The sequence below is a fragment of the Triturus cristatus genome, chromosome 8 (genome assembly GCF_964204655.1).
Source record: "Triturus cristatus chromosome 8, aTriCri1.1, whole genome shotgun sequence".
In the NCBI taxonomy this organism is placed as follows: Eukaryota; Metazoa; Chordata; class Amphibia; order Caudata; family Salamandridae; genus Triturus; species Triturus cristatus.
The window spans coordinates 1,636,260,538-1,636,286,931 of record NC_140591.1 but is presented as its reverse complement, the minus strand read 5'-3'; the positions used below and the strand labels follow the sequence as shown (position 1 = coordinate 1,636,286,931).

Sequence of the window (26,394 nt, the reverse complement as noted above, 5' to 3'; positions counted from 1 at the left end):
TCCAACAAAGACAATGTTTATACTTGGTCTGGATTCAGTCTCCGAGTGTCTTGATTGAGTGAATACAATAAATGCTTAACACACCCTATGGATAAGCCTAACAGCACCCCCACACTACCACAAAGAGAGCTGTTAGTACTCATCTATTTTATCCTCTGTCATACCTCTGTGAATCCAGTGGACTATGTACACACTATAACTTACTTTGGTATAGTATATGCAGAGCCAGCTTCCTACACTCTGCAATTGTTCTGACTCACATGCCCTGAGGAGGCTCGTCCCTCCTTGACCCTGAAGGTGACACACTGTTGCTAGCCACTCCACTCCGATTCACACCTTCCGAGACCAGTCTCTCCACTGCGACTGGCGTGCTTCAGTGCTGGTTGCGGCTGAACTTGAATGGAACTGTTGGTCCTTGTTGACCTTATGCTGTTTCAAAATCTATCTTTTTTTCTGTTGTAGGTTGTGCAGCATACCAGGGTGAGTCTTAGCATTTCCTCATTTCCTGCCCACTGGCTGCCTCGCGTTACTTGCCCACTCGTCTCCCCTACAGGTCCCCTATCACCTAAAATTTGCAGCCGGACTCTGCCTTAGGCTCTACCTCCGGCCGGGAATAGCTGCCACTGCCTGTTGATTTTCAAATCACTGCAGAAATATTTAAATACCTCGGCGTCATTCTAACACTGCAAGCAGAGGTCTGCTGCCGCCACAGCATCCTACGGGTCCTATCAAACTTTAAACAGGATGTGGACAGATGGAAAGACCTACCTCTCACCATAATGGGCCCAGCTGACATATTTAAAATTATATCCCTTGCCCAATTCATAAATGCTCTTCAGAATACATACCACCCTCTCCCTAGAAAGAAATTCAGGGAAATACATTCCGAACCCCGAGCACTGTTGTGGCTGACGGGTCAACCAAGGACTGCCATAAAAATGCTGCAATGCAACCCATGCAACGAGGGACTAGCACTTCTGGACATTGAAGCGTACTATTGGGTGGCCCACCTATCCCCTGTAAATGACTGGATACAAGTAACATGGGAGCATCCCATATATAGATTAGAAAGAGAGGCTCTGACACTGCACTCGTTCCTACATTAATTGTATGGAGGGAAAGGGATCCATAGGCTAGTCCCAGCAATACAAGTAATCGAGGAGGTATGGGAAAGGACCACTAGGACTCCAGGGTGGACCCACAAGATGACTAGGGTCACACCACTCTGTAAAAGGGAAACTGGCACAGAGGTGGGTGGGCTCCAGGGCTTCGAACCATGGGATGTACTGGGGATCTCCACAGTGGAAGATATAACTGCAAGGGGAGAGATCAAATCATTCTCTACCCTCCAAAGTGAATTTAAACTGCATAACTTCCAATTCCTCAAATAGGCCCAGCTGTGCCATGCGTGGAGAGCAGGGGTAAAAAGGGAAACAGATATTGAACTATAAATCACTTTAGGGGAGACTACTGCAGGAAGAGCTCACGACTAAGGCAGAGTCACTCACCTATAAGACAATCAGGGCTCGAAAAATCCTAAAAAAGGTACTAGTCCTGCAGGTATAGTACCTTAAAAAATCTCCTCGACCTAACTGCAACCTACTTGACCTCTGTCTCTGGAAAAGGAGCAAATGGACAGGATAACAAGATTTAAAGGCATCTTTATTGCTCAATCATTTTGTGAGCAATAAAAATGCCTTTAAATCTTATCTTGTCACATTTGTTCCTTTTTCAGAGTCAGAGGGCAAAAGTTTGTTAGTCTTCCTACTCGCCAGAAAGGGCGAGTAGGACCTAAATATAGCTCGCCCTCATGAAATTTACCTCGCAAATGCGAGCGGTCGAGTGGATTTTTCGAGCCCTGACAATACATAATAATATGCTGGACACCTTGGGTAAACTAAAGAAAACCTGGTAGAGAGACCTAGGGAAATTAGAAGAGATAGACCGGGAAGCAACCCTGATGCACCTTAGAGAGGTGGAAATTAAAATCAGACTGTGTCTTATCCAGGTTAACATCCTTCATAGGTCATACTATGACCGAGTAAAACTACATAAAATGGGCTGGGCCGAGACCTCCCAAAGTCTGCGCTGCCGATCTCCTGCAGGAAATTTCCTACAAATGATATTGGAGTGTCCCCATATTCAGGTTTACTGGGACGAGATACTTACAGAATTAAATGCAACACTAAGAATATCCCTTCCAGCAGATCTGAAATGTATCCTTTTGGGAATTCCATGCGATGTTGATGTCCCCAGACCCCAATCGCTGTACAGCTCCCTGGGCTTGGTAGTAGCGAATTAAGATATAGCTTGGCACTGGGGCACACAAGAAATCCCAACACTACATGAATGGAAACGTGGTATGGACCTTTACTTGGGAGCGGAAAGAGTTACATACAGGAGAAGAGGGTGTCAAGAAATATACTAAAATATGGCGTAATTGGATATACCACTATAGCTTACAAGGAAGCGGTGATGGCTACTGCAAATGGGACTAGGGACTAGGGGGTATATTATCAAGACAGGCGATAAAATTATCGCTGCTTTAGCGGAAGAAATCTGCCGCTAAAACGGTGATAATGGGCTTGATAATATGCTCTATGGAATTCCAATTGAAGCTCAGGTTAGATGTCCTTCACATCTAACCTGAGCTTCAATTGGAATTGGAATTCCACAGAGCATATTATCAAATCCATTATTGCCGTTTTAGCGGCAGTTGTCTGCCGCTAAAGCAGCGATAATTTTATCGCCTGTCTTGATAATATGCCCCTAGGGGAGACAGAAAGGGCACAGGACACCAAGAGAGAGAGCGAGATTGGGAACCAAGGTATTCCAAACTATAAGGGAATTTTAGACAATGTTACTTGCCTAAAATGTATTAAAAACAAATGAGAATAATGGAGTTGAGAAAACTGAACTAACATGTCTGAGCTAAGCGCGACTTGTTGTCATCATTGTACGATATAAATGTTTTTTAAACAACTGAAACAAATAAAAATATCTTTTAAAAAAAAAAAAAAGAGTGTTTTGGAAACATCACTGTTCGAGACACGTCAATAGTGTGGCCAAGGGATTAACACTCTTGCAGAGTAGTTTATTTTTTGCACAGTTCTTGAGTGACTCAGTTCCTTTTTAAATGACTGCTCCCATGCTGTGGCCTTTCAACTCCCTCACCCCCTTTTCGTTTAAAGAACAAGTCCTAAGTGGTGGTGGTCTGCAAGGATCCTCTCTTGCTTGTCTGTTTTAAACATTTACATGCAGCCCCTTGCCCAACTACTCCGTCTAAAGTATCCAGTGGTGGATGGCCACCAATTTACTGAAGGTAAAGCAATCAAAGACCGATGTTGTACTACACAGACTTCAAATGTTAAAATGCTTAGGAGAAGCCACTATCCACGTAAAGGCCAAAGTTCTTTACCTTAATACCTCAACAACTACTCAACGGATTCACACAAAATCACATAAACCACTCTTTCTGTACCAAGATCTGGCTTTCTGTAAAATCTGGAGTGAATCTGCTCAGCAGATTGGGCTGTACCTGTGTCTAAAGTTCCTGTGAAAAAATTAATGGGGCAAACTCATTTTGGCACCCTTCCTTTTTTTGAGCCCCTGCTTGTCCGATTCCCTTAAACGTTTCAGTTAGGACCTGAGGTGGAAAAGATTGTGATGATTTGTCAAAGTTCTTTTCATGATTAGTTACGAGTTCTGTGATCAGCAACAACTGAATCTTGGTATCCTGCCACCTTCAGTGCTCCTCAAGTGTCTAGTCACTCAAACAGACCCCTCTCTTTGAGACAAACATACGCTAAAATCCTGTTCTCCCCATTGAAACTCAGATTATTGTGAGTGAATATACATCAAATGTGGTGTAGTTTATTATCAGTTTCTTTTTTTCCAAACAGGTGAATTCATAGGACAAATAGCATCATAGCTGGACACAGCAGCACAGGAGCAGTAGATAGAACTCTCTCTGGAAGGTTGAGGATATTAGGAGCTCTTTAAGTGTAGAAAGAGATTCTGGCTCACAATCTGTTTTATGATGCACAGAAGAGTAGATACATATTGGAGAAGGGGCAAGTGAGTGTAAATAATGTTCGATTAGGAGTAACAACAAACCCAATAGTGTCATGTCAGGGCAAATATAGCTGATGTTGACTTGACCATGTTATACTATGAATCTTTTGGCATGCCAGTGGATATGTGAACTTGATACTAGAATGAGTAGAAGCAGAGATCAGAACTAGAGAACAATGTGTAGAAAATGGAAAAGAGACAAAGTGCGTTGGAATGCGTAGAAGGGCAGCAATATGGACAACGGATAAAAATAGTAGAAAACAAACCCAGTTCATATGGGAGTCTATGCCTAAGAGACAAAAAAGATCTTAAGAGCAATATAGAGAGACATAGACCGTTATTGAAGTAAAAAAAGAATGATAAAGAAAGCTAATAATTAAAAGATGTTAAGTAAAGTGGAGGAGAAGTAAGAGAAGGAAGACTAGGGTTGCTTGACTCACCTGAACATGGCAATCAGCAGGTTTAGGAGCAGAATGATGGCAAACAAGAGGTACAGACAGAGCAGAACAATCGTCAGCCACTCTAGGAAGATGGGAACTCCATCCCAGGCTTCTGCACATTTTTTCAAACTTGCATCGGACCCATCAGAGGTGCACGTGCTGTTATTAAAGTGTAATGCTTTAACAAAACAAAACATATACAGTCATGTTACAGTTGTAAAGTCTCAGACTTCAAAATGTTCAGTCCTGACTATGGTACTAAGCACCTTAAATTCAAAATGTTTTTTTACAATTTTATACATCACAAAACAACTTAATAAAAAGCTATTCGCAATAACATAGGCAAAGGCATGTAAGGTTAGCCCAAGACTTGGCTGGATCACCAATCAGCTGTATACTCTCACAGTGAAGAAGAACAAGTTACTTACCCTCAGTAACGCCTTATCTGGGAGAGATTTCTCATGAACAGTACCCTTGCGCACTGGTAGGTGGTGCAGATCGGCTCCACGCGTTGCCATCTGTGTTGTCCGGGTAAGAAGTGACGTCCACACCACCTAAATAGGTGCCACCTCAGTAACTTTCCGCAGCAGGAGTGCGGAGTCATGAAGTGCACAGACAGTAGGCGGCGTGGTCTCGCAGAGCAGCATAATGGCCGCTCCTTGGAGCGAGCTCTGCCGGCGGAGACAAAATCCGGCTATATCCCATCCTTAAGCTGCCCCAGTGGGTCACAATACTGCTGATATTTGCTTGCCAGACGTGTTGTGGAATAGAACGACACTGCTCCAGAGAGGAGAAGTCCCCTGCTGTGCCCTGTAGCTCCGCGCTGTGCTCGCACCGACTCTGCGGGCGGTGGCTGCTGGGCTGAACAAGGAGCGCGCTGCCAACAGTGCACATTGCCATCCGGTACGGTTACTTGGAGCTGTGGCGTGCTGTGGGGATCGCTGCTGACCCGACTGCGGTGCGACCTTCGATCTGCAGAGGTGTGCTGCCCGTGACGGCGTAGCTCCGACCGTTGCGGTGGACGTGGCCGCCATCTTGTGGAGCCCGATCCAGACACTGGGGCTGTTCTGGGCTCCCTGCTGGGTGCCTTCTAGTGTGACGAGCTGAGGGAGAGCTGACCTCTGTGAGGACATTGGCGCTGAGGAGAGGTAGTGGGGCTGGCCATGTGGGGGAGAATGACTGCTCTGCCAAGACATCAACGGCCGGGGGCTGGTCCCCCTTGCTGCCGTGCCCCTGCAGCAGCTTCAGGCCGGACGATGGCCTTCCCCTGGGCGTCTGGAACTCCTGCCGAGACCTGTGCATGGACCTGACCTGGTCAGTCCAGAAGTGAGTGAAATTCTCGTGAACAAAGTGGCAGTGACCAGATCAGCTGGTTCCAGTTGAGTTCATTCGTGCATGAGTGACCATTTTGCAAAACGATTGGGATTGTGTGACCACCTCCATGAACATTTGCGAGCCCAGGGCCTAAGGCGTTAGTTAGTGGCACATGCATGGTCTTCCTCAATAATGTCATAGTTTATTTCTTTGCCCCAGCTGAGTGCCTGAGTATAAGTAAAATCTTTTTACTCAGGATTGTGGACTTGGACTGCATCAAGTGATGTGTCTGGACGCAAGCTGATTGGTGGTGGCTGACTATCCGCAGCATTACATCAGAGGGGTGCGACAGACTTAAGATGGGGAAGACAGATCCCAAACAGTCCAAGCTGTCCTTTGACAATAAAAGACACACGTGCCAAACAGACTCTGGGACTGAGGGGGGAGGGTGAGAACCCTCCCCCGAGTCAATCAAACGACCGTGATGAGGACGTACGTACCGTACTGCTAGAAATGAGATCTAGCCTCAAAACAATTGATACTAAACTCGACTTACTTACCTCCCAGCTTGAGAATGTCAAGAAGCGCTTTGATACACACGAAACTCAACTGGATCAATTAGAGAATTACGCCTCTGATGCACATGATTTCCAAGTGAAGGTCAAAGAACAATTGCTACAAATGGACAAGGTACTGTCATTGATTAGAGCCAAAACTGACGATTTATAAGTCAGGTCCAGGCGTAACAACGTTCGCCTACTTGGTATTCCTGAAACTACAGCCATAACTAAAATGGAAACGTTCGTAAAAGAGTTATTGCGTGACCTGTTTGGAGCAGACCTTTTACTGCTCTTTATTATCGAACGTGCCCATTGCACATTGGGCCCCTGTCCTCCTATGGGTGCCACACCGCGCCCAATTCTAGCTTGCCTACTGAACTATCGAGATAGAGATGTGGTGCTCCTCCTTGCTAGAGAACGAGATACCATCCAGTACAAGGGCAACACAGAGTTGCAGGAAAGGGCATGACTGAAGGAAGGTGCTAGTGGTGCGGAATCCAGTCCGGGTTTCACACTCAACCTCCAATTGCCGAACGCCAGTCTCAGCGCGAGGTGGCCGTGAAGAGGATGCCGCACGGCCCCCAAGCTGTTTTTTCGGTCCGCTGCTTGCAGCTCGCTTCCCGTGACTTTAAGATCAAGGCACCCGCCGCACCCACAAAACTTAGTGGCGCGAGGAGGATGCCGTGCAGCAGCCCCCCGCAGTTTCCTGCAAGTTTCGTCAAGGCTGGCTCGTCACCGTGTGGATTACCAGCTCCCTGCAGAGTTGAGGAGTTGGCCAGGGGGGCCGTGGGGGCCCAGCACGGCGCCGGCAGCCAATAGACGAAAAAGCAGCCAAGAGCACAGAGAGCACCATCAAGAGGCAGCTGAGTTGAGCGTGGAGAAGCAATAGAGATCTGTGCTGCAGGTGAGGACGCTGCTGCTCAATCGCTCGATCGCACCCAAGGAGGCCCGGCCCAATTGCCATCCGCCAACTGCTGAACCCTGTACCATCGCCCCGTATCAATCCCCCCCCCCCTTAAAGCGGCCTGGTAGCCTTGAGAACCGGGTTCGGCTTACTGGGCAGAGTACAGGGAGGGGGGTGCACCGCCTGTGCAGTGCGCTGACCGGGTGACGGAGCCCATACCACAGAGGCAAGCGGCAGGAGGCCTGTTTCCAGCAGGGGGTGTTGGGCTCAGCTCTTAACAGGTACACAGGGCACAGCAGAGCACCGGGGGCACGAATTAACGGGTTGGCCCCTCAACAACACTGAACATCAGAGTCTGTACCTGCACCCGGATTCAAGTTCACACACCGTGCACGGTAGGGCTTTCACTTTACTCCATCACTTCACTCCATCCGATTGGATGGCCAGTACACGTTTCACTTAGACCACAACAGACCACAATAGAAGCTGTAACGCCAGGAGCAGGAGTAGGAGTTGGGGGTGCGCGAGTAATCAGTCATTCCCCATCCACCGTACCCACGCCCACCCACTCCGCATCAAGTGAGGTACCTCAAGGAAACCTTAAGGGGTGAGACTACATTGATGGCCACCATGAGATCAGGGAGACAGAACAGAGGTCAAACCAAAACCAAAAAAAAAAAAAACAACAGAACAGCGTCAAGATGAGCAAAAGAACAGGTGCCTTTCTCAATGAAGACGAAGTGCTGGAGAACAAAATCAACAGTCACGACGCCTTCAAAAACACCAGCAGTCACGAAATCAAAGATCACAGACTTTCTAATCTCACCAGTACCACGAGCGCTACGATTTCAGAAATCATCAATTGCCACCAGCACCTAGGACAATAAAAAATGGACGTCCTACTCAGTTGGCTCCTTGCCCAACTTGCTACAGACACAGATAAATATCCCATTAGAGAACAGCCAAAGCCCCCCGAAGATCCCCAAAATGACAGCCAATAGAAAAACCATGACAGCCAAAATAAACGCAAGGGAAGCAGCAAACAAAGGACAATCAAATCAGCTCAAAACATTATTAGAGGCACCAGTGGGAAAAACAAAGCAACGATCAATAAGCCTTGGGTCATTCTTTTGTGCTCAGGGGACCAAGTGCGGGGGTGGTCCGCTGTCAGCCTCAAGTATGGATATAACAGACATAGAATTAAAAAATAAAGAAATTCCAGTAAACCAAACAGCGGTCCAGCTCAATAACACTGTTAATCCAATCTCAGAAACACAGAAGGCACAGGAGTGTGGAACGAGCAGCCAGGAGCCACAACAAAATCAGCTTCAGAAACACAAGAAGCACAGGATTGCTTAATGAGTTCAATAAGTTACCATGAGCCAATTGAAATTCCACTAGCTGTACCAACAGGGATTCTTCAAGATTATCATGATTATCATACTGTTCTTTCACAAATCAAGGTCCAACTAGCGGATGGCCCTTGCTCCCAAACCAAAAGTGGTAAACCAACAAAATCTGATTTAGGCGCATGCCCGGGAGGAGAACCAGTGGATGACTTCTGGAACAAACCAGAGGAGGATATTTGCTCAAGCTAGCGGGCAGGCGCTAATCAGACAGAACATTTCCTATCATCACAGGCCACCCTGTGGCCGCCGTTTATTGGCATCATGGAAACCATATCTTCTGCATTACTTCAACATTCAGAAAAATTAGAGTTACAAATCAATCGCTTGCAAATTTTGGCATCCCATGTGGTTGGCATAGAGAGAAAAATACAAGATTTAAATTCACTTATTGAGCGGGTACAGAAAGACCCTCATACAACGTACCACGAATGCCAATGCTCTGGAATAATGAACCAACTACAGGCCTTGCCCACAATCCTGACATATATCCTGGCTGAGGTAAAAAAACAACCGACCACCACAATATTATCGCAAGTATCTGCACGGAAAATGCCTCAGTCCAACAGAAGCCCACTACTGCAGTGTGGGTTAGCCACTCCCTATTTACAATGCTAAGTTAGCATAACCGAGTCAACTGTTAGAAAGCCAGCTTGCTGTTTCTGCTGCTTTGCACGTGACACTGTTGTTATATGTTATTCATTTTAGAAATGCTTACTCGACTTTGCCTCACAGGATAACAGTCTGTTGTTTAACATCCTTAACAGTGTGCAGCGACCTTGGTCTGTACATCGTGTAAAGAACGAGTCTAGGTCACTAGACGGTGCAGGGTGTTGTGTTCAGATTGATCGTACCACTTTTTAGACAGATCATACATACAGCTGCCAATATCTGAAGGACGCGTTTTTTAATATTGCAGAGCAGCATGTTTTAGATTCATTCGAAACGAAGAGCTGCTGCAGGAGAGAGCTAAGCTGATCCTGTGATGTGATTCCACTAAGCTGATCTATACGGTATGGGGTCCAACCTGTTAGCCTAAGAGACCTTCTATTAGTCTAATAATAATCTATTAGTTGCTAGAGAAAGGAGTGTGGCTGTTTACCACTGTCATTATTATTATGATTGCTCCTTTCATTCTGTATGGTATTGTAACAATGCTGATGGTTCTGATCTTGACCATTTGTCTGCTTGTGTTAGCCAAAGTACTGCATCTTAGGACGCGAGGTTTATAAAATAAACTCTTTAAACTTTACCGTGTCTTTGTTATTCTGTTGTGTACTGATACATTGATACAAAAAGGTATTTCGGATTCCCACCACTCCTGAGAATATCCAAGTCGCTTGTTCTGGGTTGTCTATACATTGGGACCGCCTAGCTAAATCTAGGCTAACGAATGGGACACTAAGCTAGTCGGATAAGGGGTTCTTGGTTCTGAGGGGAGTTTCTGGTACACCACAATTCTCTGAGGTCCTGGTTTCCTGCGCATAGTTCTGTGCATAAGCAGAAATCCCGCAACATGGCGCACCTAACGTTTGGTCTTATGATCTGATACGCCTTAGTAGTGCTTGTATTAGTACACAACGCCCTCACTCTGGTTTCCGGTTAACGGGAGTGACGGCTTAACCTACCTAGGTTTAGACTAAAGGTTCTTTCAAGCTTGACAATTAAAAAAGTTAGTTTTTACTGAACCCAAGTGCTACTGTAAAACTTGTTGTTGCTCTTTAGTGTGTCCTAATAGCGGTCGATATAGCCGCGCATAGTCGGGTTCCTCTGCGTCAACACTTGAGGACGTATGGAGTGCCTGATGACGGGCTAGCTGTGGTCTTTGTGGCAAGTGCTGATGCGGCGTACCCGTATGAGTTGTTTTACTCTTGGGTGACTTTTCCAGAGGTGGATGCGAACGATAATACGTTCCACTCCTACACTGCCACACAGGTACCAGCTGCTTATGCCCCGTATAGGACACTAGAAATACCTATTTCTGCCTGGCAGCATACCATTTGGTTTAATGGCGCCCTTCCCCATAGGGTGGCACCGACGAGAATGGGCCCTTTGTCAATTGCAGGGGCTGAATGGCCGGTTTTACACCTCACCCCAACTACTTGACGGTTGGGGTGGCGGAGTTACCGGTACTGCACACTGCCCTGATTACAATCCATAGGGCTTTAGTGCAGTACGTGTCCCGCAACGTGCAGGTGGGGGCACCTGCTGTTGCGGGTCATACGACTGACCACCGTACAGTGGTCATTAGTCCCGTGATGGTTAATGCGGTTGTAGGCAAGCGCCCCCAAAATAGGGATATATTTCCTTTCTTGCTTGCTGAGAAGTTTGATCAACTGGAAGCCGTGTTTCCACACACTTCTCCTGTGGATAAACACAGGATACTCACCATTACTTTGCCGAAAGACCTAGTCCCTGATATGGTCGATTGTGACAATTGGGGCAAGGTCTTTGCTGCGACCTATTCGAAGTGCTATGGCACTCCGTCTATGTCTGTACTACCCTCTGTCATCAAGAAAGTCCAGGAAAATCATGGTGCAGAGGCGGCCATTGAATTGGGAATGAGGCTTGTCGACAGCTTCGATGTGATTTGTTCCATGGTGATGGGCAACCTCAAAGGAGATGCCATGCAGTTCCAAGTTGGCAATATGCTGGAACTTGTGGATCCTGCCGACAGGCCCAGGGAATTTGCAAAAATTATTGCAAAAGCCTACAGAATGGTGGGACGTAGCGCCCTAGGCGTGAAACCCACCGTTAAAATTCCTGATGTAGTACAGCAGACTAAGGTGAGTTTGTCTACGAAAGACGAGAAGCCCAAGTTTCCTAAAGAAAGTTGGCGAACAAAGAAACAGGGAAACAGCAACAGAAACGGAGGTCTCGTTCTGCCTCGCCAGTTCAGTCGTCCACTGAACGCAAATATGATTTGCGCGATCGTTCTAGTATTAAGTCACCTGATAGATTTCAAGTTTCTGAACGCTCTCCTCGTTCTTCACAGGAAACATTGGCTTCACAATCCGGTGGTGGAGACCGTGGAAGAGGAAGGGGTACCCAAGGTCGTGAGCAGCCCCGCCAGACTGACGTTAAAGGCAAGCAGGACGAATCCGCACGACAAAGACCTCCGTTTCAGAAAAAAAAAGTTGCTGCTCTAACAGCGAGATATGCCTCAGATGGTACGGACACAGCTTCAGAACCAGACATGGGCGCTAACGCTGCTAGAGAGCGCGGAGGAAGTTACAGTAGTGCGGCAAGCATTGCGTCCATATCTGGAGGCGACAGCAACTGATACGTTTGTGAGTGTTGAAACTGCTGATACTCGCGTGGCTCCCCCTGAACGAATGTTTGACATTGCCCTTAAAATTGAGGGTGACATACAACGAAGAATTAGAGTGGTTTTTTGGGATAATCTGTCCTCCACATACGATATTCTGTTAGCGGAGGCGGATTGGCCTCCGGCTTTCGTTTTAGATGCTCCTAGAGGGGAGGTGGCAATCCTCCCTTCCTTTGGGCACATAGTGACGATGGAACAATCTAACAGGTTACCCGGGGAGTGGGCGCAGGTGCTAGCGCCTGCGTTGTATCGTAATCAGGTGGGCTGGGATAAATTTTCTCCCGACCATAAGATTCCGTTGCGGTCCGATCCCCAGCCTCAACCCCAATATCCCATGCGTCGTGAGGCTAGAGCTCACGTCTCGTCTATCATTGAGCAATTGGAATATCAGGGAGTAATTGAATCCTGTGTGTCACCTATGAATAATCCTTTATTCACTGTGACAAAGCCTGACGGGTCGTACCGCCTAGTTTTGGATTACCGGCACTTAAATTCACACTGCCGGATGTGCGCGGTACAGAATACTCACAGTTCGGCTCTCGTCGATAGTCTTGTGCTTAAACGGTTTAAAACCACACTTAACATTTCCAATGGCTTTTACAGCCATAATCTGTCCCCTCATAGTTATGAGTGGACGGCTTTTACCTCGGGTGGTAAACAAAGAAGGTTTACAAGGCTACCAATGGGCTATAAGAACAGCCCTGGGGTCTTTGCTGCTCGAGTGGTCTCTCCCCTAGAGATGATTGACTCGGAAGCATACTCGTATGTAGATGACATCTATCTAACGGACGACGAGTTGCTTCCACACCTTGCTCGCGTGGATAACATAATAACTATGTTCGCAGACTTCGGTTACAAATTCAATTTTGCGAAGTGCCACATTGCCGAGTTTACAGTGTTGTTCTTGGGGTACGAACTCAATAGTGAGGGTCGCGGCTTGGCTCCGCAGTTCCTTGAGAAATGCGCACGCCTTCGTGCTCCTACAACGCTGAAAAAATTACAATCACTGCTGGGTTTTCTGAATTTCGGTCGTACCTACATTCCTGATTATGCCCAGCGTATCAAGACACTTTATGCCTTGGTACAACCTACTTTTACCAAATCTTGCTGGCTGCCTGAGCATTCTACTGCATTGGAATCTTTGCAGCCTGATCTTCTAGCTTCTAAATTCTTACACACTCATGATAACCATACTAACCTGGTCATAAGAATCGTACCAGGAGCCGTTGGTTTCACCTACTTAACGTTAAAATGAGGGCGACACCGTCCCCATTGCTTACAAATCTCATCTGTACACTTCAGCTGAGCTGCGCTTTTCCACTGTCGAGAAAGTACTGACAGCAGTCCAGATGGCGATCCTGAAAGAACAGGCGCTATCACAAGGAAAGCACATGCTGGTGGTAACACCGTACCCTGCCCTGGAGGCAGTCACTAAATCTAGTGTACCAAATTCTAAAGCATTGCATCCAAGCTGGATACAATGGGCAACTTCCTTGACTTCGCCGGACGTCACATATATCTTTGACGCGGCGTTGCAAACTCAGGAGTTCTTGGAGTATGAATTCGTTCATCCGACTCCTATGACATTGCGCCCACTCGAGGAGTACCGTTGTGTCATTTACACTGATGGGTCTGCGCAACCCGCTACTGGATCGAAGCACGCCTATTCAGCAGCCTGCGCAATTGTGGTCGGTACTTTCGTAAATGGTGAGTTCCAATCTGATGCAGTGCATACGCAGACATTGGGTGATTGTACCGCACAGTTAGCAGAGCTTCGAGCGCTGGTGCTTGCACTGGAATTTGCTGATCCTCGAGTCACTACTCTTATTGTGTGTGACTCGTACTATTGTGTTCAATCTTACAACGACAATCTACATTTTTGGATTCAGAATGACTTTCGTGATTCCAAAGGTAGCACAATAAAGCATAAAACGCTTTGGGTTCGAGTGGCAGATCTTAAAGACCATTTGCCACTCATGAATGTAATTCACACTCTTGGTCACCAACGAGTTGGTGTCCATGCTGTCGGTAACAGTTTGGCTGACGAGGCAGCAAAAACCGCAGTGGCGACATATCTAGTAGCAGCAGTTACAAGATCCAAAAGTAAGATCGATGATGACATCTTGGCAGCTATTGCTGCTTCCGAGACAGGGAAAAACTTTCCAAAGGGTTTCCCATCTCAATACCATTATCGCTTAAGTCCTGATAACGTCCCGTTAGTGAGGATTAACGACGTTGGTGACAGATTGATTCCCAACGCGGACTGCAGACCACTTTTGATATCAGCTGCCCATGATGGTGTTGTGTCTGCGCATGCCGGAGTGTCGGCTACTGTATCTCTTTTGCAGCAACGTTACTGGTGGTACGGTTTGTATAAACAAGCGCGGACATACGTCCTTTTGTGTGACATTTGTCAGCAGATTAAACCTTCCACTGCAGCGCGTCCACCACAAACGCAGCTGCATATATCTAATCAACCACTTGCGTGTGTTTATTTAGATCACTGCGGTCCTTTTACCTCTGATACTGCGTACAAGTACATCTTGGTTGCAGTTGATTCGTGCACACGTTTCCTGTGGGTATGGCCACAAAGGAGGGCTGATGCCAGGACTGTCATCAAGGATTTGCGTGTCTTTATTGGGAGTTTTGCATGTGGTACCCTTCATTCTGATCAGGGCCCTGCGTTCGTCTCAAGGGCGTACAAAGAAGCCATGAGAAGTTTGGGGGTCCAAGTCAAATTTTCGTCTCCATACCGGCCTGAGGGCAACAGTGTTGTGGAGCGAATGAACCGTGACCTAAAGCAATCTTTGACAGCAAGGGTTTTAGGTACAGGGCGGAACTGGCTGACCCACTTGTATGACGTACAATGTGCACTTAATAATCTCCCTAGAAGGTCTCTGGGTGGGCGGACCCCGTACATGATGCTCTTTGGAGTAAGAATGTTTGTCCCAGACCTTGATGGTCTAGACATGGCGGCAGCAGCCGCGCCTTTTGACCTAGATGACCACTGTGCTGTATTACAGAATCTACAAGAAGCCAGAGACACTCTAGCAAAGGAACACCTACCCTCTACATCCGAAGCTGCGCTCCAGATTCCGGTGGTCGGCTGGCTACCTCGAGTTGGTGACCTGGTCCGTGAGAAGGTGGAGAACAAGAAGGAATTCGGCCCCTCGTATCGTGCACCGGTCCCAGTGCTTGGAGTCCTGGGTACACATACATTTATTTTACCACCACTTCCTGGTCGCAAGGATAACAGGTACATCTCAATTGACAATGTCAAGCTACAGCGGGTGGCCGATTCTCCATAGTATGACACCTTCAGTTTCTTGCCCTTCTATGCTGCGAAATTCTGTTGTGAGGCCACTATCTAACATCTTGCCTGAGGTTGCCGTTGAGATGCTTACAGTTACTGGTCCTTCTATGCCACCTACGGCTGGTGGTTTGCCTGATGATCCTGAGTATGCTTATCCTGTAGAAGCCCCATTGCCTTTATTACATTCAACAGCTGTTGCCCAGTCACATTCTTCCTTTGACACTGAATCAATGACTTCCACTGCCCCTTCCAAAATTTCTATATTTTTTGCCTGGTTCAAGAGACATTTTTTGGTTGCACCTTGGACTTACATCTGGCTGGTGCTGATATGTATTTTTTTGTTCATGACAATTGGTTTTGTGGTAGTGTTTTTTAGACTGATCAATGGACACTACCTGAATGAACGATCTACAATTCGATTAATTGATGGAACTTTGGCCCCTCATTCCTCATCACACATCATGAAAAGGGACCAGACTTTTGTGAACATCACCGCCTGGCCTGTACGTGATGGAATTGCTTGGGATGCTGTGAACTTTCAAATTCATGGTCCCACAGAAGTGATTAATGTGCCCACTGTTTTCCGTGTTTCTATGGGTGATGTAGTTAAACAGAACATCCGATCGGATGACTGGGATGTGCAAGCGATAGAAGCACTATTTTCTGATTTGAAATATTATGCTGCATTTGATGCTGAAGATTTGTATTTAAATACTGCAAATTATGATGAACAGTTTTGCTATCAACATTATGGCACACGTTTCCTACACAGAGCAAGTACTTTTCGAAATTTTGTTAATTTCACTCAATAGGAACATTGTCCTGTCCCTATGTCGGGCAGCTCTGCCACTCTAGTGAAAAAATTCACATACTTTTCGGATTTTAGTGTGTCTAATTCGGCCTCTTTTTATTCTAGGTGGGGGTAGAACCAGCTTCGAAGGTTAGATTGACACATACCAAATTATTATATTCTAAATCATTTATGGATGAATTGGTGATTGGAGGTTATGACCTGTGGAAAGCTACTATCGGTCTTAAATCGGTTTGGGGAACTAAACCGTGGCAGGTACAGGGAACAGAAGCATTGCATCGTGCCTGTCTTATCCCAAACCATATGTTATTTTTGAATTCATCTATTTTCCAGACCACCTGTTATGGATTGGCTATATCTAAAAAATTACTTTCCCCCTCGATCCCAGATCTGGGTGCTTATCCTGGTTGGGAAAATCACACAGATCTGTCCCTTACTATGTTGCAGTCACTCGTTTCCAACAGCATCTTCAATGTTTCGGCATTGAATCCTGAGGGTTGGTTGGTTTGACAAACGAGCTCCGATTCCTGTCAGCGCTGGTTTCTGGATTTGACTCCTGGGTATAGACAACTTAGGGTTGACCCTCGTTTTACATCTTCACATACAGTAACTACTTACTCTTTAGTTAATTTATGCCAGTCATGGCTGCAACATTCCACGTTAGCTTCAGTTAAGCTTCATTTATCACGTTTAAATGACAAAATAGATTTGAATGATTTTTTAAGGGTCCTGCGACTGGCAGGTCCAAGAGATGGGTTTATGCTATTTACAATGAAGTTTGGAAGTTATCTCAAATTGAAGCTGCTTCCAGATTACGTGCTATTGACCAAGCCAATATGGAGAAAGTATTGGCTGTGATAGATAATAGTATTAACTCCTTGTCTTCTATAATTTATACATTAGATAACATTGTTTCTTCTGTCGTAGACATTGTGCAAGATGATGTATCTGTGTTGTATCATGGTCAAAATCAGTTGCGTTCAATTATGCAGTTTGCATCATCGTTGTTCCTTCCTTTTAATTTGAGCGCGAAACAGCAGTTCATGTCCATGAAAGACGCAACTTACGCATTGCTGCACATTGAAAAGTTAGAACCTTTACCTTTCTCTATTGCTGAGTTAAATTCCGCTGTGTGGCTTGTACACGGATTGATCACGTTACCTTTTTCTCTGTTTAAGTTCAGTTCGTGCATGAAGCATTATGCGGTAGGCAGATATGAACTACTTGGTACTGCCTTCCTGCACAAAGTATGGTCCCTCCCATTCACGTATAGATGCGTGAGGGACGGTAAGGAGGTTTACTTAAAGGGTGAAGAATGTACTTCTGCTCTTGATCATTCTGTGGTATGTAGACATATACAATTACATGGGGCTTGTACTATACACGCTCCTAATTTAGCATGTGTCCTGAAAGGTATTCCAATGCCAGTTATTACGTCTTCATTTAAGCTGCTTGCTAACGGTAGTTATTTGCTTTTGAATAATGAAGCTTGCTGCGGGATGCTAGTGGGTATTCCTTACATAGTGACTGTTTAGCAACGTGTAGTGTGCTGTAATAACGTCCTTTTCCCACCCCCGCATGACCGTCTAGATGTATCAATCTGGCCTGCGATTCCAACCTTGAAAGCAGAGTTCAACAGGATGAGCAGAATAAGGGCTCTTTTGTCTCAGAAAGAGGTCGCGTTGACTTCGTCCCTTGAGACATTTCTCCTTCACATAGCAAACACACGCACTGAGGTACAGGCTCTTTTAAATACTGACCTCCCCTTGCATTTTGGGACTTTGATACAGACTATCTTTAATGCCTCGTCTACGAGTGGCCTTGTTCATTTTTTTAAAGTCGTGGGCTCAGGCCTCGTGACATCTTTCCAAATTATTTTTGGTGTGATCCCTGCATTTTTGCATTCTATTTTTTCCAGTGTCTTCGGAGGGTTTCCCTTGCTCCTCGCACTTGTGGCTGGGGTCCTCTTGTTGATCTGCGCGCTATGCTATGGCTGCACACCTAGTGTTACAAGACAGCATGCCCCGCCTGCTCCATCTTCGTAGCCGGATGCTTGAATACTATGGCACGTTACCACTGGCGACCTTAAGTGTCGCGTATGGATTGTCCTTCCGGTTTCCCTTTTTTACTTGTGTGCAACCGGTCTTTCACTGCCTAGATTGTCCTTTCCAGTGGGGTCTGGATTTGTGCCCACAAACTTGGTGTCACCTGACCTGGATTTTGATCAACTGATGAGCCCCTTAGTGGCTCACGAGTTTGCCTGTTCTGGTGTCGGCTTTATGGCCTTGGGTGCTGCGCATGGAGTCCTTGGAAATTGGAATGTCGGAGAGGCAGCTATTGAATTCCTTGAAAGGAGTTATATCGAGGACTCTGCCTGTCGTCCTCGTATGGTGCTGGAGGCTCCAATAGTTGAAGAACACGTGTGTTCCTTTCCTTTGATCAATTGGATGGCAGATACTTTTGCAGAAAGTTCCAATGATTTCCTATTAGAGGCTGTTGCGACTTACTGTGCTTATACCTTGATGGATTGACTTTTTCATGTTGTCAAGGCATGTTTCACGCATCAACGTCAAATTTTTCCCCATTTTTTTAATGTTTTTTTCTCTGGGACAGTTTTTTTTTCTCGAACTTTACACTTACCTTATATGGACTTATAGTACATGCCCTTGGTTCCGTTCTATCTCACTTGAACTCTGCGTTCTTGATAAGTGCGCCCCTAGTGGTTAGTAGTCCGATCATGGGGGGGGGGTGTAGTGTGGGTTAGCCACTCCCTATTTACAATGCTAAGTTAGCATAACCGAGTCAACTGTTAGAAAGCCAGCTTGCTGTTTCTGCTGCTTTGCACGCGACACTGTTATATGTTATTCATTTTAGAAATGCTTACAGGATAACAGTCTGTTGTTTAACATCCTTAACAGTGTGCAGCGACCTTGGTCTGTACATCGTGTAAAGAACGAGTCTAGGTCACTAGACGGTGCAGGGTGTTGTGTTCAGATTGATCGTACCACTTTTTAGGCATATCATACATACAGCTGCCAATATCTGAAGGACGCGTGTTTTAATATTGCAGAGCAGCATGTTTTATATTCATTCGAAACGAAGAGCTGTTGCAGGAGAGAGCTAAGCTGATCCTGTGATGTGATTCCACTAACCTGATCTATACGGTATGGGGTCCACCCTGTTAGCCTAAGAGACCTTCTATTAGTCTAATAATAATTTATTCGTTGCTAGAGAAAGGAGTGTGGCTGTTTACCACTGTCATTATTATTATGATTGCTCCTTTCATTCTGTATGGTATTGTAACAATGCTGATGGTTCTGATCTTGACCATTTGTCTGCTTGTGTTAGCCAAAGTACTGCATCTTAGGACGCGAGGTTTATAAAATAAACTCTTTAAACTTTACAGTGTCTTTGTCATTCTGTTGTGTACTGATACATTGATACAAACAGGTATTTCGGATTCCCACCACTCCTGAGAATATCTAAGTCGCTTGTTCTGGGTTGTCTATACATTGGACCGCCTAGCTAAATCTAGGCTAACGAATGGGACACTAAGCTAGTCAGATAAGGGGTTCTTGGTTTTGAGGGGAGTTTCTGGTACACCACAATTCTCTGAGGTCCTGGTTTCCTGCGCATAGTTCTGTGCATAAGCAGAATCCCTGCAACACTACCACCATGGTCAAATCAGTAAATGCGAAAACAAGTGTGGAGGCAATGGAAGGCAATTCAAATAACCTTACTTCAAACAACCAGATAGAAACATCACAAAGCATGCCAATGCAAAACAACCACACAAAAAATACATGAATATGATGATCGACTGACCGAAGAAACAAGGCCACAGATAAACCAGCAACAAAAATCTTACAACCCTTTAACAAAATGTGAACGGAAGAGATTGAGAAAAGCAAGGCAAAAAAGTAACAAAGCCACAGCACCCTTTACTCAGTATCGGGCCCAAGAGACACCACTGGTATGCTGCCGGAATGTCAATTCGCCCGGAACAGTTCCCGAAAATGGGCCAAAGGGAAAAGAGACGGACACAAGCCTCACCAAAGAACCTGGGGAATTTACACACTAAAGCGACCACTGTAGATCAAATATGTCCCCAACGGGCTTAACAACAGTGCAGCTAAGTAGCCAAAAGACTCCCAGCCCATACATGAGACTCGAGCAGAACAAAAAAGTATATCTCAATACTTCCCTAAAATTACAAAGGCTCAAAATGGAAACATCATGGCTAAAGCGCAACAACCATTAATTACTACACAATGGCCAGAGACTTTGACAGCCCACTTACCGGCACCAGGCAACCAGGCAAAAGCTCAGGATAAGAAATCTGACCAGTTCAATTCAGTCAATAAATTAAAAATAAGAGCCCAAAACACACAAGCAGAGGAAAAACACACAGGGGAAGTCAAAAATAGCACGTTCCCGGAATCACATGATTAAGGACAAACCTATCCAGAAGGTTTAACAACGCTAGACATTATCCCGCATTACAGCTCCAGAGGGAATCATGACATCCTCAACCGGAGTGCTATTTTAAAACTTGCCAACTCAATTGAAAACATTAAAACATCTGAAAACAAACCATGTAGAAAGCATCCAATTCAAACCACTCCCAATGGCAAAGAGGAGAGATAAGACAGTGGTAACTTGGAGCGACCCAAAGAACGCTAAGGAATTTTGGCAGCACAGAGAAGATTTTGCCAAATGGGGAATTGAAATTGGATTAAAGAAAACGGAAAGATATCCAGGCCAGTTATGCCAGACGACAGAGTCAAGATCACAAATGGACTCCGGACTACTTCGGGGGGCAGTAGGCCCTACCGCCAGTATCAAGGAAGGATGGACCAATCTACGTGTCATCCACCAAGGTTCATCAGGAGCAACCATTCAAATCAACTCAAATCAAAGATGGCTTTATTCGATTTCAATGTAAAAAATCATAAAAGCACAATAAAAATGCATACAATAAACAGTAATAGAAATCGACAGATAATTCCGATTAAATACATCGTAAAGGGACAGTCTTGATCAAAACAGAATTAGAAATTAATCCATAGAAGATCTGCACCCAATTGCATATTTTAAAAACTTAGATACAGCATAAATAGGCATTTCATCTTCTAACATAAGCAGTTTTAAATAGGCAGGTCTACACTGCCTTAGACCCCAGATCTTTAATAATGGAATCAAATGTCTCTCCCTCCCCCACGCATAAAATTTACAGAACAAGAGACTATGCATTGTTGATTGCGTGGAAAGTTCATCACAAGGACATTTAATTAAGTTTGGCGACCAATTATTTGTATCTGGGAAAGTAAGCAACCTGTAATAGCTATCAGTTCTCAAACGGGCTAATAACATTCTATTATAGCTAGGTTGTTCAGGTGATAAATAAAGATGTAAACCAAAACCCTGCAAGAGTAAATGATGTTGCATTACAGATATTTTGCTCCTTTCCTCAAGCCACCGTTGATTCTCCAGGAAAACAAGGCAACTATCCTTGAATGCCTTTCTGGATATCGTGGATAACGAGGAGGGAGTGCTAAAATATCCTGGGTATCCCATGTTGGTCATAAAGTCCTTTATGTATGCGAACCACTGAATATTTTTTGCTCTCTCGAGTTTGATGCAGTCTAACAGAATAGCTCTATTTAAGGCAGTAGCTGTCGAGGTCCATATCTTAAGCCATAATAATAATGGACTAATTTTAATCAGATCGGATATATATCCCAAATCTAATTCTTTATGGCAAACGTATGTGGAGGTGGACTTGGGGACAGCTAACAGATACCGCAGGAAAAAGTTTTTTACTTGAATTTCCCGGCAGTCTGTAATGCCCCAAATCCCAGCCCCATATATAGCAGTTGACACACATTTAGCCTTGTAAATATCCAATAAGATACGGACAGGTCTACCTTCCAATTTATTAGCGAACTGTTTTACTACGCCTATTGTGCGAGCAAAAGCTAGGTTCCTAGTATTAACTGCTGATGTCCATGTACCTCTTTTATTAAAAAGAATCCCTAAATAAGAGAAGGTATTTGTTAATCCTATCTTAGACTGATCTAAAAGAATGTTACAAGAAATCTTATTCTTTGATGTGCAGCACATGGTAAAAGTCTTGCCAATATTAATTTTTAGGCCCCTAGATACCATAAAAGCCGAAAAACTAGTTATCGCCTTTTGAAGGTCTAATTGGGTTCTGGCCATGATAACCACATCATCTGCGTATAATAAGATGGGAACCGCCTCGCCATTAATTTGGGGATAATCTACTTCAAGCTTTGTTAAAAATTCCGCCACGCCATTTATATACAAGTTAAAAAGGAAAGGTGCCAGAATACATCCCTGCCGAACGCCTTTCATTATTGGGAATTTATTTGTACATTCTCCTCTTTTTCCAAAACGTACCTTTGCCCCTGCCCCTCTATATAACTCTTTAATAAAATTAAGGATATTAAAATCAATGCCAAGTCTAATTAAAGTAGCCCACAAAACCTCATGGCTCAAGCAATCGAAAGCTGAGATCGACAAGTCATGAAAAGATTGCCCTTTTTTGCCACCATGTATTTCGCAGTTATTATGGCTAGGTTAAGTCCTTGTTCAACTGTGCCTAATCCTTCCTTAAAGCCATACTGAAATTTTAAAGAATATTACTGTCCTTCGCCCATATTTGCAATCTATTTAAGATGAGTCTACCTGCTACTTTCATCAAAGAATCGAGTAGCGAAATGGGCCTATAACATTTAGGATCATTACGATCTCCCTTTTTGAAAATAGGGACAACTATCGCTTCCTGCCAAGTCAAAGGAAATCCCTTTTTGTTGTAACTATTTAGCACATTGGTCAGGAGCGGGGCCCATGAAGAGGTATTTTCCTTAAATAAATCTATAGGGATTCCATCGGGTCCTGGGGCTTTATTTTTTGAGCTTTCAGATAAAGCTAACTCCACCTCGGAGACAGAAAAGAAGATCTCCAAAGGAAACCCGACAGGGGGGATAAACTCACTAGTGGCCGACTGATTTTGACAAATATTTTCTGGGCTAAGCAAGTCATCTTTCTTGTAGAGTTCAGTAAAATGATCTACCCAGACAGATTCTTCTATAGCCAATTCTACCAGATCAGATTTCCTGTCAACGAAAAAGGGAGCATTTACTGCTTTCCAGAAAGCAGTATTATCTCTCAAGGAGGACGCCTTTACTAAAGTAGCCCATGCATTCTCCTTTATCTCTAATTTCCGTTTATGTAATGTAAGTTTGTACGCTGTTCTGGCATCTCTAATATCTTGTTGAATTTTAGGCGTTTTTTTTTTTTAGAGTCTGTTTCAGATTAGCATGTACTTTACTGCATTCTGAGTTAAACCGTCCCTCTGCTTTATATCTCTCCCCTTCCCTCAGTGTTCCTGTCAATTTGTTACCAATTTGTATTGCGATCTTTTGAAAAGCATTAATGATCGCACTTGGATCAGGGAATTCTTCTAGGCAAGTCATAATATTACTATATTGATCTATAATTAAGCTTTGCAGAAAGTTGGAGGGGTCAACCTTATTCCATTTTATTGCATATCCGTTTATTTTCGCAAGGGAAATTGCATGGAGGTATAAGTTTTCAACTGTATTTGGTATTGTTCTAATGCTCATTCCGATATCAAAAATTGTACTAATCGGAAAGTGGTCGCTCATAGCAATGTCCTCTGTATTAAACGAGAGGACATTATGACAATGGCTAGTAGTAATTAATGTAAAATCTATTACAGAACGCGATCCACGTCCGTTAAAGGTGGGTTGAAAACTGACCTGTGGGTTACACAGTTCGTTCACAAAACCCAGATTCCAATCATGAGTTAAGCAATTAAGGAGATTTCCCAGCGTGGAATGCTCAAAGTGAGTGCAAGAATCTCCAATTAAATTGACCATTCCACATGTACCCATGCTACTATGGGGCATAAGTGGCAATTAAAATCACCTGTCAATATAATGCACATATCTTTATGCTCCGAGCCTATCTCGAAGCGTAACGAGTTATTTAAATCTTCCAGGACTCGTTTCTGATCTTCCTTTGGGATGTTATTATACAGATTTACTAAATGATATGTCGTTTTCCTCCCATAAGGAGAGAGAGAATCTGATAAAATTTGTGTCCCTCAGTGGTCTGGAGCTTTATGGTTGCATTTACAATATTGGAAATATATGTGCAAAGCCCACCAGAGCATCTACCCCTCCTTGACTGGGATGCAGTCGTAAAGTATGTGCGATGCCCTTCAAGATGAATCTCCTCTTGTTCCCAGCACTCTTGTAGACAGATGACATCAAATTTGTCAATGAAATCTCGGAAGATGGGGTCCATTATCTTGTTTGATAGACCCGCTATATTCCATGATAACAGAGCCAGCTTACCCCATTGGGCGTCTCCTGTCAACTCCGCAACAGAAAAATTATCATTACGGATACCGGTTTCTATCGGTAGGGATTTTACTCCGACGTCCCTCCCTGGGGTGATTTGAAATTGTTGGCAGACTAATACGCGTTCAGCATCAATATTTTTAAATTGTGTGTGTTCTCTTCTATCTAGACCTTCTACTGGGGGTCGTAAGGCGTTTGGGGTCGCTTCTGTCTCAATTTCCCGTCCCTCGTATATAGCCCCTAGGTTATCATTTGCTAGATAAATTTCTCTTTTATTTAGCTCACTAGGGCCTCCAATGGGACCATGCTTAGCATCAGTAGTCGAAGAGAGTCAATCGACCATCTCCAAACAAATAAACCTATTAACAATCGGTATTCCTCTCCAGGTATCCATGGAACTTACTTCCCTACTTTTTTGCCATCCCCCCTCCCACCTGTCGTCTACTCTTTCTTGAGGGCCTACTCTTCCCCAGCTTCGGTCGAGGACTGGTTCGTAGCGAGTTCTGGGAGGATAAAAAAAGACAGTCGCTTAGTTGCAATACCTTCGTTGTTATACTGGTTGTCCCATGAGCAGATATAATCGACCGTACCCGGGTCCTCAAAATTTACCAATACGCAGTCACCCAGGATGGTTTTTCTTCCATGCCCTACCCAGGGCACCCTGCGCACCATTAGGATCTTGCTCATCCTATTAGGGGGCAATGGCCGTTTTAAATTGAGCCAATGCTGAACCTTATTTTGTAGTGACCCAATAGGCTCCTCTACATCCTCCTTCAGCTCTGGTACCCCAGTCAGGATCACCAAATAAGGGGTTACTTCCGGTGGCAGATTAATAGGTTGTTTCTCCAATGGAGATCCCCCAGTGCGATTCCCCGTAGAATCCAAGGCAGTATTCCTGGATATATTGGTCTCCTGTCTAGTATTCTCAGTGGGGGTGTTAGCATTGTCCAGTGACTTTTTCTCTAAGACAGTGGGATCGATGCTTTTTGCAGACTCTGGTAAGGCAGAACGCTTGTTTAACAACACACCCCCTGATGTATTATTTTTATGGGTTAACTTCCTGTCTCCACCCTTTAGTACCCCAGGATTGCTCGGAGGCTTAGAAAGAACAATCAATTCAGTTAACTGCTTTTCAATGCACCTCATTCTGTTTTCTAATGGGGAAAGGTGTATTTTAAAGAGTTCACTCATATAATTAAAAAGTTTGTTCTCAGCCTCAGCATCCTTAGTGCTTATGGGCATACTGGGGGAGACATCTACGCTCCCTAGATCCAAAATAACATTATTCATGTCTGGCCGGGTAATAATAGAATCATCCTTTGTTTGTTTTTGGATCCCCTCCTGTGAGCTTGGGGATAGTTCGCAGGTCACCTTTTCCACGGGCGCTATCGATTTCTGAATTTTCTTAGTTTTCTTTACTCTCTTCTTTTCTTTGAATTTTTTAATGGTTTTGGTATAGCACCCTCTCTTGTTCCCCTCGGCTGTCTGGTGATTAAAACTTCTGGCAATGGGTCCAGTTCAGAGATCGAAGACCTCTCTAATTGTGAAACGGATATGTATTCGGAAGCTGACACTGACAAGTCCACCACATTTGGCAGGCTATGTAGGTCCGCCTGAATTACAATAGGGACTATTTCTTTATTTTGTTGATCTGGAGTTTTAGCTGTTGCAAAATGACCCATAGAGGAACGTTTTGCTGATGCTAAATCCTGTGATACTCTTCGTTCCATAAGTGCAATCCCTTGGTCAATGACAGAGTTAGCTCTTACGATAAAATTGCCCAATGGGCCAATTATACTAGATGCGTCCATGGCCGTTTTGCTCCTACTT

The 26,394-nt window shown here is 44.7% G+C and overlaps 1 protein-coding gene across 3 annotated transcripts in view; it reads right to left on the bottom strand.

The window, feature by feature from the left end:
• Nucleotides 1-26,394, bottom strand: part of LOC146808464 (transient receptor potential cation channel subfamily M member 2-like) — a 1,747,278-nt gene that overhangs the window by 145,203 nt on the left and 1,575,681 nt on the right. For all 3 annotated transcript variants that reach the window (XM_085623572.1, XM_085623571.1, XM_085623573.1), the window contains one exon: nucleotides 4,515-4,692. In XM_085623572.1, coding sequence (XP_085479698.1) covers nucleotides 4,515-4,692 — 178 coding nt within the window. The remainder of the gene's footprint in view (nucleotides 1-4,514; nucleotides 4,693-26,394) is intronic.